At 42.4% G+C, this 11,763-nt stretch overlaps 1 protein-coding gene across 18 annotated transcripts in view; it reads right to left on the bottom strand.

The window, feature by feature from the left end:
- Positions 1 to 1,478: 1,478 nt before the first annotated feature.
- The window catches only part of Huwe1 (HECT, UBA and WWE domain containing E3 ubiquitin protein ligase 1), a 134,705-nt gene continuing 124,420 nt past the window's right edge, over positions 1,479 to 11,763 (bottom strand). For all 18 annotated transcript variants that reach the window (XM_021222898.2, XM_021222899.2, XM_021222897.2 and 15 more), the window contains 11 exons: positions 11,356 to 11,452; positions 8,791 to 8,949; positions 8,173 to 8,418; positions 7,714 to 7,831; positions 7,146 to 7,286; positions 6,254 to 6,541; positions 6,037 to 6,142; positions 4,588 to 4,705; positions 4,150 to 4,331; positions 3,563 to 3,753; positions 1,479 to 2,081 (listed from right to left, as the gene is read on the bottom strand). In XM_021222898.2, the coding sequence (XP_021078557.1) occupies positions 1,979 to 2,081; positions 3,563 to 3,753; positions 4,150 to 4,331; positions 4,588 to 4,705; positions 6,037 to 6,142; positions 6,254 to 6,541; positions 7,146 to 7,286; positions 7,714 to 7,831; positions 8,173 to 8,418; positions 8,791 to 8,949; positions 11,356 to 11,452 (1,749 nt within the window). In that variant the 3' untranslated portion in view covers positions 1,479 to 1,978. The remainder of the gene's footprint in view (positions 2,082 to 3,562; positions 3,754 to 4,149; positions 4,332 to 4,587; positions 4,706 to 6,036; positions 6,143 to 6,253; positions 6,542 to 7,145; positions 7,287 to 7,713; positions 7,832 to 8,172; positions 8,419 to 8,790; positions 8,950 to 11,355; positions 11,453 to 11,763) is intronic.

The following is an 11,763-nucleotide window of genomic DNA, read 5'->3' as shown; positions in this document are numbered from 1 at the left end:
ACAATTCAGCTAAGCTCAGGTGATTCTGATTTATGACAAGTTAATGCTCAACCTTACTGTTACCCATGCATTCTATTAACCCCCTTTCATCCCCTTAAGATCTTTCTTCAACAATAAACATGGGGGTAATATACCTTGTTGATAGACCCCTTAGAGTGGTATCGCTGGGTCATAATGAAAGCTGGAACTACAAGCATATGCAACCATGGTTGGACTATTTTGCAACTTATTGGCTCAGGGTGTTCTCAAACTGTTAGGCTCAAGCAATCTTCCTTCTTGCCTTAGTCTCCCAAGCAGCTGGAACTATAGGTAGGTACATTTAACATTTGAACAGGACTCATTGTATGTTGAGTCATTTGACTTTTTTGGTTATCATGGACACTGCATTTTAATACAAAATTTTTTTTTACACTACAGATGACCCCACTTTATGAATACATTCTGATTTTTACATCTTCTGGATATCAGTTTATATGGCTAGAACTAGGTCTTTTGCTGGATTGAAGCCCAGTAAATTTATCTATTCATTCTTTCCTTCATTAGGATCCTACCTGTATTTTCCATTCCTGTAGCCCATCTCAAACTCCAACCCACAGTCTTTTCAATTCTTTTGTGCTATGCTGGTCACTAACTTGCAAGGTTGTCCATTAGTTCTGTCCTGTCAACTCAGAGACACCTTTATATACTGCATGTGTCAAGAGAAGTGACTGCTTCCTCCCAGACTAGATGTTCAGAGGTAGGGGCAATTCACTGAATAGTCTTTTCAGTTGACAGAGCAAGGTTAGATACAAGAGAGCAAATGTTGAGTATAAAGAAAATGGCTGCCAGCCAACTTACCAGGCCCATAGAATCAAGGTGATGTCAACAGGGAAAATATTTAAGCTGTAATGCCTCAGTGAATAAGAAAAACCACACAAAGAAAGTACTACTTGGGATTGTTTTTCTAACTAAACTTTTATTAAATTTTTTGATGTTGTTCAAGGCTGGAACCATCAAAGTCTGATCAGCTAGATATAGTAAAAACCACAAGAGACTACTAGATACTCTGTTAAGACTCACAGACAAATGACAAGACAGACAAAAACAAAAAGGGTGGTTTTGCAGAGAGTTAGTCAAATGTTTTGCTTATTAAAATTTACTAGAAAGGAACCAAAACTTCCAAGGAAACTAAAATTTAAACTACCATAAATGCTCATCAAATGAAACACTGCATGGGTTGAATGAACTCTGAAGGTTTTGATACAACCTGCTGCAGTATGTTTCCAAACACTCAAGGTAAATCCCAAATCCTGGTGGCTGTCAGTTTCTTCTCTGGGGAAACTGACTGAGGAAAGAATTTGTACCAGAAGTGGAGGTGGCTGGGTGAGCAGGAAGGGCAGATAATTGTCTGGCAAGTTCATGTGTCTAGTATGTGTGTAAGAGGTTTTCTTTTTTCAAAATTTTTTAAGCTTGAAAAAAACTCCGTTGTGAAAAGTGAGTTATGAAGAGTGCTCTTTATTTGAAACCTCCACAACACAGATGCCAATCTTGTCTCGCATTGAATCATTAGCTGTGCACATCAACACATTCCAAGCACAAATTAAGAAATGCAAACAGAACAAAAAAATATATATATATATAATTTTTCCCCTATCCAAAGGTTTCAAGTCTCAATGCAGCAAATCCTTCTGAACACAGAATCTGAGGAGCACACTGTTCAGTTGGGACAAACAGGTCCCTTCAAAGGCTAGTGAGCCTTAACACATGGGGTGAGGATCATGGACGGCATGGAAAAGGAGAGGCGAGGAAAGGGGAAGAGGCCAGAGAATGAGAAGGGAACAGGTATGCACTAGGGAAGATGGGCAGCTGGGACACACACATGGTGAGTTGGTGAAGTTCATTTATTGGATTTTGACATTTTCTTTCTGGATCTTTTTAAATCCCCCCTCCCCAGGTCCAACAATGGTAGAAAAACCCCACAGAAGTAGGCAGAGCCTAACTAGGCCAGCCCAAAGCCTTCAGAGCACTCCTGGATGGCCAATAGTAGCATGTGGCGGAGCTTCTCAAAGCTCTCATAGGCAGGCAGGTCCAGTTGATTAAAACTGAAAGGATAAAGATTAGTTCATGAGAAAAGACAAATGAATCCCAGTGTCACTGACCTGTTTCTTTCTGTGCCAATCTATCCCCCTGCTTCTTTGCTGACTCTCCCATTATTTTTTTCAGTAGTCAAACCTAACGTCATCTGTCCTCAACATTGGCCATTCATTGGCAACATAAATTTGGTCTTGCTGCAACTTTTATACCACAGCCTTACCTACAGGATAAAGTATAATAAGCATTGGAGAAGAGAAGAGACACCTGGGAGACACATATATATTACATTATTAAATCTCATTTATTCATTTACTTTTTTACCATGTAAAAAGATTTTATGAGTATGCGCAGCACAGTGAGTGCATGCTGAGGTCAAGAGAGCACCAGAACACTGAGAACTGGAGCCATCACGTGGGTGGTAAGTCTTCAGCAAAAGCAGGACACAATCTTATCTGCTGAGCCATCTCTCCAGTCCCTCATCTACTGATTTTTAACATTTTCTATTACTTTTGAGACAGGGCCATGTGTATCCCAGGTTGGCCTCAAATTCACTGTACTAATGACCCTGAACTTCTGACAGGACAGACTACAGGCATACACTACTACAACTAATTTATGTGATATGAGGAGTGGGACCACAGTGTTGTGCTAGCAAGCAAGTACTCTAACCAACTAAACTATGTCTCCAGTGATGACATTTTCTAAGAAACAAATGCCCCTTTTATTAATTAAACTGTGGGTTCCCCTCCCTGCTCGCCTCCCATTCTCCCTCCCCACCTCCCCTCTGCGTCCCCCATGGGTGTTAACAAAACAAGGTATACCAAGTTGAGGTATGACTAAGCTCCTCCCTTTATATTAAGGTTGGGTGAGATAACTCAGTATGGGGAATAGTTTCCCAAAAGCCAGCTCAAGGTCCTGATCCCACTGCTAGGAGTCCCACAAACAGACCAAGCTACACAACTGTCACACAAATATAGAGGACCAGGGTTGGTCCCATGCAGGCTCCCTAGCCACTGGTCTAGAGTCTGTGAACTCCTAAGCATCTAGGTTAGTTGAGAAACAAATGCCCTTAAGGTGGCATTCAGGGTCATTGGTGCTGTATGTGTGTGGGTATATGCATGTTAGTAGAGGTGCCTGTGAAGTTCAGAAGACGGGGGTATTAAGAGAACCTGCACTGGTTGCAAGCTGTACTGTTTAGGTACTGGGAACTAAATTAAGATCATCTGAGAAAAAGCAGTAAAAGCTCTTAACCACTGAGCCAGCTATCCAACCCCCTGCTCAGTCATTTCTTGTTCCAGTCAGGCTAACCCTTTGGAATACACCATGATTTCCTAAAGTGCTATTTCCAAATGTCTTCCCAGTCACTTCTGTAGACCCAACAAACTGAGAGGCTTCAAAAGTCATGGACGAGGCAATACTTATGTCTAGAAGTTTATCAAGCCTACAATTTCAATATAATCACTGAAGAGGAAATAGTCATTTTTTTTACCATGTGTGAGCTGAAGGCAGGCGATCTGTGGATCTGTCATCTCGATGAATCTGAAACTTCTGGATGCCATTCATGCCTTCAAGGGCAGCAAATCCTTGTAGGGGCACCTTGGAAGTACCCGTGACAAACTGGAGGAACTTGGCACGGTCTGCTTGGTCAAAGGAACGCAATGCTCTCCAGAACCACTGGATCTGTAGGAAGAGACACACAAAAACCCAATGTTAGAATGTAAGCTGGGTGGCAGAGGCGCATGCCTTTAAATCCCAGCACTTGGAAGGCAGAGGCAGGTGGATCTCTGTGAGTAAAAGGAAAGCCTGGGTTTTACACAGAGAAACCCTGTCTGGGGGTGGGAGGACAGGAGGACCTACATAAGAGAACTTGCAAAGATCAGGAAATGGCAATGGACTTGAAATATTAGGCAAGTCTCTTTTGTAGAAAGGGCTTCAGTTCCTTCACAGGATGAGTGAGAACATCAACTGAAAAAATCTTCAAAAGAACCAAGAGGCATAGGTATATTGTCTTTTATAAGCCAGCACCGATTAGTGTAAAAGGAAAATATGGGGATACCTCTGCCAGCAGCAGCTCACCTGAATAGAGTTGGATTGGTACTTGTGGTACTCAGTGTTAGATTTTAGATCATCAATGTCGATGGTGGGCAGCCCTGATATAAGCAGCTCTAGCTCCTGCTCAGTAAAGATGGAAATGAGGCGCTTTGGAATGATTTCATAGAAGCCTTCCAAGAAGGCTGCTAGCTGTTTGCGGATGGCTCCTAGTAAGACAATGAAAAAAGTAACAAAGAATCAGAACTCATACAACTGAATAGAGGTAAGAGAGCCTCAACTGGACACCTGATACTGACAGATCTGCCTGCCTCACCTACCGCTCTTTCTAGGCCCCTAACTATTTTGGTCAAGTATTCTGACTCCTTTTGTGGCTTTGTCATAGGAAGAACAAAAAATGTGAAATAAATGGCTGACCTCTTTGCTTGAACAAGCAGAGGTCTATCCAAAGGACATTGTTCCTACCTGTCATTCTCATCTGGCACACCAGGTGTACGTATTCCTTCTTATTCTCCTCTGTTACCAAGATATTGGCTCCATTGGGTTTGAGGTCACGAACTTCACACACTCCAAACTCTTGAACCTAGAATATCCAAGACACCAATCATATATATATGTATCAGGTTAGGTCTAGCTTGCAACTAACACAAAGGTGCAGAACACACCCTAATTCCTTGCTAAGTCTCAGACAGGGAGATGGGGTATATCCATAGCTGACTGCCATTTTTCACTATGTATTAACCTAGAGCTCTTCTGCATAGGAAATAGCTGAACAACAGAACAAAGGAAATTAGTCTTTGGCCCTAAACAAGTGAAGAAAGGGTACCTCTATCTGTCTAATTTCCCCCTATAATGAACTGTTTTCAGGAATGAATTATGTACTCGAACATATTGTGTGTGTGTGTGTGTGTGGCGGGAGAGGGGAGGCAGATCAATCAATGACAAGTGTCTTTCTCTATCAGTCCACCTTACTTTTTGAAAACTTGTTGCTCAATGAACTTGAAGCTCACTGACTTGGCTATGACCAGCTGTTTCAGGGATCTATTATCTTTACACTTCCAGTGCTGGCATTATACATGCAAGCTGCTATGCCTAGCCCCTCCTGCAACATGTTTTCTTACCCCTCTAATTTTTCCCTTATATTTTTTGGGGGTGTGCATGTCATGTGGAGATAGAGGACAACTTGCACAAGTCAGTTCTCTCCTTCCACCACACTGAGCCTTGGGATTGAACTATCAGATTGGGGGCAAGCACCCTTACCTGCTAAGCCATCTTGCTGGCTCTGAAACTCTTATTGAAAAAAAAATTTAAGGGTTAGTGAGAGAAAGCTCAGTATTAAGAGTGTTTGGTGCTCACTCTTCCAGAAGACTCAACTTTTGCTTACAACCCTGTAACTCCAGCTCCATGAGATCCAATCCCCACTTTTGGCCTCTGTGTACCTGAACACATTTGGCATATACACATACATAAATAAAACTATTTCATGTGTGTATGAATGTAGGTACACATGATAATATGCACTTGTAAAGAGGCTATGGGATGATACTGTCTGTATGCCCTGCACTATTATTCCTTAGACAAGGTTTCTCCCTGAAATTAGACTGGCAGTCAGCCTATCTCCAATGATGCTGTGTGCTGCACACACCCACTCCAAGTTCCAAGCACTCAATTGTGGCCATACCTCGTTTTCTATACGGGTGAGATCTGAACTCAGGTCCTAAAGCTTATAAAACAAAGCCATCTCTTCTTTTGTTCTAGATAGGACATTTTTCAGAAGGAGAAACTAGGAAATAGCTTGGATTATTTTACCAATTCTATTTTCTGTTCATGATATCTCTGCTTGATGAAGTCAAAGTACTTCCTCAGAACTGTTGAGACTCAAGAGTCAGTTCCAAGGTGATCCCTCAAACCTACCTCAGTGCTGAAGGTGAGGTCATAGCCTAGTGTGGAGACATCATTTTCCAGCAGATAAACTAGGCCCTGGTAGAAGTGGTAATCTTCACTCTCCATATCTGTATACCTAGAAATATGTAATTAGATAGGGTCATGCCTTGGTGGAGGCAGATAGGACAAGGAAGTAAGGAACTAAGTCCTAGGGCTAAGGGCAGTCCAAACACTACCACGATCTCACCTGACAGATTTGCCCAAGATGTGTTTGTAGAAGGACCGTGTAAAGTAGCACTCTAGGAGACGGTTGTCATATACAGCTTTGGCTACAATGCGTCCAACAAACTTGAAGTAGCTGAGGTGGTTGGGATTACAGTGGGAAGATGGATTGATCGTGTAGGTGACCCGGTCACCAGGTGAGGTACGGAACAAGGCATACATAGGGTTGAACATCTCTCGAGAGATGATCATGTACCACTCTCGCAGGAGTCCCCCAGCATCCTGCCCTTCTTCTCCTTCAAACACTATATACCTGCATAAAAGAACAGAAATAAGAGAGGTGTGCAGAAAGCCAGACCAGACCTGACCATTCATTTAGTACCATGTAAGCAAGAAAGATTCTGTGAGTCTGACTTTGAGAGAGTTCATTGTCAGATGAAGAAGTGAATAGCAGGAGAGCTCTGGAAAAATACACCACGATTTTGATCTGTCTCATCAGCTACTGTGATACAGTGTTGCAAGCTGCCAATTTCTTCTAGGTGGCTTCATAATCCACAAGTAAATAGTTACTCACTTGGCAGGGGTACTCATGTACATGGTACCTCCCATCCCACAGTTACCATCTGCTCAGCATTTCTAACCTAACAATGGTACAAGTACTCATTGCAAACAATTCAAGTGTATCCTTATAAATAAAGACATCCTTGTCTGCCTAGGAGGTGGTAAGAAAGTCAGCCAAAGGGCCAGCCAGCAGGCTAAATCCAAAAGTAGGAAGACTGCTCAATTAACATATCAAAGCTAGAATGCTACCAGGGAGTTTTTTAACCATTGGCCCTAAATTTGAGGCCACTGCTACCACATACAAAGAGCTCCCTGCCCCAAACCAGCTCAGCTGTTCTCTCTCCCAAAGTTCTTACAATCGATTCTTCATTTCTTCAGGAGATTTGCGATGCAGCTCCCGATAGGAGTCTTCAAATACATGGTCACGGCGAACATGCACTGCCATGTCTTCCTTCCGGAGCCCTTCATCCAAACGTTCCAGCTCTTGGCGGAAGTATCTTAGGAGGTAGAAAAGGAAGGGAAGTAGGATTGGGGGTGGCAGGGCAAACTCAAATTTGTCTGTTTGGAAGGAAAACTCGATGACCCTGCCCTTGGAAAGCACACAGCAGCTGGGAGAGATCATTTATTACGAATTAAAATGAAGTTTTTTCTTATTTCTACAGAATAAGGGATCTGAGACTATTGTATTATATTTCTGTAAAAAGCAAGGAAGCAATTTACATGTACAGGAAGGAGAGGAGTAGGGATGACAAGGAGTCTTTAGCCTGGTTTTGACTGTACTACCATGACTCTAAAGGATGAAACTGGATATAAAACACTCATGGCTCTAGGAGCAACTATGGCTTTTTTTTTTTCTGAGAGGGGAAGTCAGGTATCACTCGTGCAGTTCTTCACCCCAACACACCCCATGACCAGGGCACATACTTGCGCTTGACATCAAAGTCGAGGACACGAATATAATCTACTAAGACAGCAAAAGGGCCATCAGCAAGGTGAGTGGTGGACTGCCGTAGTATCTGGTTTAACACAGTGCGGTGAGTCTCTGAGAAGAGAAGACAACAGCAGGAATCAGCATATTCTACAGGTCCTAAGAAGCTACATAACAATCTACTAGTTACCAACTTGCTTTTAATTGTTCTAGGGGCCTAAATAAGGAATTAGTTAAAGCTTTGTGAAATCTGGGTACTTTTATAACACCTGGCTTCATATAAAACCAAAACCCTTGGTGTGGCAGCACTTAAAAGAGCTTCTATATTAGACCTACTTTCTTTTTTGCAACGAGACAGTGTGTCTCTGCAAACATAGTTGCACTCTTTCTCATTCTGCTGAATCAGCTAGGGCTAAAATACTTTCTGTATTTGTGCGTCTAAGAGTTCCCTGTACCTGCAAAGCGAAGGAACTTCTGTGTATCAGGGGGCAGGCTTGAGGAGATGTGCATAGACGAGGGCTCCCTGGAGAAGAATGGGTCAAGGGAGGAAGGAGTGGCTGGCGTTAAAGGGGCAGGGGAGAGCGGAGGAGGTTCATCCTTGATGTGTGCCAGCTGGCTCTCACGGGTGTCTCGGACAGGAGGCTTGCTCTCCCGCTCTGTGGCATGAACCAAAAAGAAGGCCTCGACAGCAGGCTGTAGCACTAGGGGATAGCAATAACAGCAAAATGACACTTTACAAACTTTCACATGCAAACACCCCAACCCTTCCATAACCATGTCACAAAAATATAACATGAAAGAATAATGAAAACTTGTAGGAAATAGAATGGTAGACAAAGTCAAAGAGGAAGTCAGGAAAGTGGGACAGGCAATCAGTAATAAAGACAAAACTCGGCCTAAAAAGCAGTATGTACCAGTGTTACCGAGAAGGCAATTCTTATGAATTTTTGTTACAGACACATAGCACAAACTGAAAAAGACACCACTACCACCACCACCACCACCAAAAAGTCAAAAAGTGTCCCAGAATAGAACAAGAGATTCGGAATCTGTGTCCTGAGAGAGCAACTCACCTAGCACTGCATGCTGGTCATGGGATTCTTCCAGTTCCTTTAAACATTCCCCTAGCATGTCCCAAAGCTCATCTAGGCTCAGCTGCTCACTGAGCAGTGGTAACTCAGGTGGCCTCTCCTCTTTCTCCTTCTCCCCCTGTGGTGTTCCATCTGAGGCAGCTAGATACACAAAGGACAGTCAGAAATCTTTCAGAGTGGGCTCACTGGTCAAAGAGTATTACTCACTGAACAACATCTAAAAGGCCCAAGTATTGCACTGGACGGCATTAGATAAAATAACAAGTTTGGCTACTCAATTATTCTCGTCTCTTTTTAATTGTTCAAAAGCCACATACTGTGTAGTCTCATTGTCTCCTTAGCCTACAAGGAACCTCTCGTTTAAGTTATTTAAGGGCAATGTGCCACAACAGAACTTCTGACAGTTGCCTTCAAGTACAAGTATGTTTTAGAATATTATATCAATCAAATTGATAGCTGTCCTTGTAATCAGGCTGCCCATTTTCTTTTCTAAGAGATAAGGCTAGGACACAAACCAGATATTTTGACTTAAGTCTCACGCCTTTTAAATTAGACAACTTGTCTGTCTCAGCAGTTTAAAGCCCCCCAAGAAGCCTTAGAGAAAGGACGACACCCCCACTCCATGGTTGGTTATTTTTCCTAGTTGCCTTGAGAGTTTATTCTCAACTGCTTCCTCACTAGCTCTTTCCCCACCTCCCTACTCTACAGCTGACCTCCTTCAGACCCCTGCTTTGCTTCCCTCTACCAAAACCCTGACTATTCCTCAAAGCTCTGATAGCCCTACGGTTAAATCCTGCCTGTGGCACTTGCAGATTGTGTGACTTTGGGTAAAAGGAGATTAGGATAGAGAAGATGGAAATAATATTTACCTTCAAAAGTCCAAATGACTCAATAAAACATTTCAAAACTGGGTGTCCTATGAGAACACTACTTTAAAGTAATGTGTTTAAGGGGTATCAAAAGCATTCTGTGTGTTTACTAAAAATGCCACTTACCATGTGTCAGGTGCTTGGCTACGTATTACATACATGCTCAAATATTTAAATTCTAATAGCTATGAATATCCCTATTTTAATTTAAAAAATTGTATGTATATGAACAAAGGCCAACTTTGGGTGTTGTTCCTCAACCTTCATAATACTGCATGTCATGGTACTGCCCACAACCACAAAATTATTTTATTTACTGTTTTATAACTCTAATTTTGCTGGTGTTGTGAATTGTAATGTGTTTCTAGTGGTTTTAGGTGACCCCTGTAAAGGGCCTCCTGACTCCCAAATGGGTCATGACCCACAGGCTGAGAACCACTGCTCTAGAGCCATACATCATATTTTTTGAAATAGGGTCTCTCACTGACCAGGGTAGGCCGGCTGGTCAGCAAGCTCAAATCTAAACTAAACTCAGGGATCTGCCTATCTGAGCTTTCTTCAGCACTGGGATTATAAGAGTGTGTCACTATGTCTGGTGTTTTTGACCTGGAAGTGAACTCATGTCTGGATGGCAAGCAATTTAACTACACTGGGCTGTTTCCCCATCCTGAACAGTCCTGCTATAAATAAATTATACCTTATAACCCAGAGCTGGTGTTTTTGACCTGGAAGTGAACTCATGTCTGGATGGCAAGCAATTTAACTACACTGGGCTGTTTCCCCATCCTGAACAGTCCTGTTCTAAATAAATTATACCTTATAACCCAGAGCTAGTAAATGGGGGAGGCCCAGACTTGAATCACGTGCCATATTCATGCACAATATACTACACTTCCCTTTTCTCCTTTTTGAGACATAGTCTCACTATGTAGCGCTGGCTGTCTTGAAATATGCTATGTAGATCAGGTAGGTCTTGAACTCAGCCATATGCCACTTCTGCCTTCTAAGCACTAGGATTAAAGGCACATACCACCACGCCTGGCTCCTTTTCTTATTATATTAACATTTTGCCACTTATTTCGGCTTTTTTGTGCATGTGTGCCATGGCATATTGTGTGGAGATTAGAAGACAAATATGAAGTTCATTTTTTCCCTTCTCTCATTTAGGTCCCATGGGGTTAATCTTGATTACCATGCTCTGTAGCAAGTACCCTTATCTGCTAAGCCAGCTTACCCACCTCTCTTTTGAGACGAGAGTCTCACTATATGGTTGCCTCGGTGGCTTCATGTATTTATTTAGAGAACACAGAGCACATAAAGATCAGAGGAAAACTTATGGGAGGTTAGTACTCTCCCCTTTGACCATGGAGGTTTCTGGGGTTCAAATTCAGGTTGTCAAGCTTAGTGGCAAGCACAGATGCCCTTTATTCACTGAGTCACCTTGCTAGGCTCTAATTTGCTACTTCAAAGACAGATTCTCCGTATGTTGTCCAGGCTGTTATAATAATCCTGTTTTAGCTCTCCAGATACATGCTACCATATCTCAGTGTTTCTTTACTATAGGAATCAAAATCCTGTTATCATTTATAGAAAGCAGAGTTCACTGAGTATGTATTTTGGAAACAGAGAATTCACTAGAATCTCTCTCTTTTGTTGAGCAATAAACAGTAGTACTGACCAATGGACTGAGTATCTTGAGTATTGGGAGATGGCTGGTCCACATCCATGGGTGATTCCTCTCTCCGGACAGATGCCTCTGACTGGCTAGACTCCGACTAGATAAAAGGAGATAAGGTCACAAAAAAGGTGCAACTGTGCTTTCCTCTGGGACAGACTAGAGGTTGACCCTTGAATGTCTCACACATTGAGCTTAGAAGATACTTTCTCCTACCTGATTTGAAAGTCTATAGCTCTTCAGGTCAAAAGAATGACATGCATGCTTCCTTTCTACTCTGAGCTTGCAGATTTCCTCAAGAGCTCCCTGGAAGCCTGTATATTCTATAAGCTGCCCACACCCAATTTCCACTGAGACCCCATTCCACTTCCATATCTTGGGCTTGCTGGCTATTTCTATTTGTTAAAATGG

The sequence above is a fragment of the Mesocricetus auratus genome, unplaced genomic scaffold (genome assembly GCF_017639785.1).
Source record: "Mesocricetus auratus isolate SY011 unplaced genomic scaffold, BCM_Maur_2.0 Super-Scaffold_100003, whole genome shotgun sequence".
In the NCBI taxonomy this organism is placed as follows: Eukaryota; Metazoa; Chordata; class Mammalia; order Rodentia; family Cricetidae; genus Mesocricetus; species Mesocricetus auratus.
This window is presented reverse-complemented; position numbering and strand designations above follow the sequence as displayed.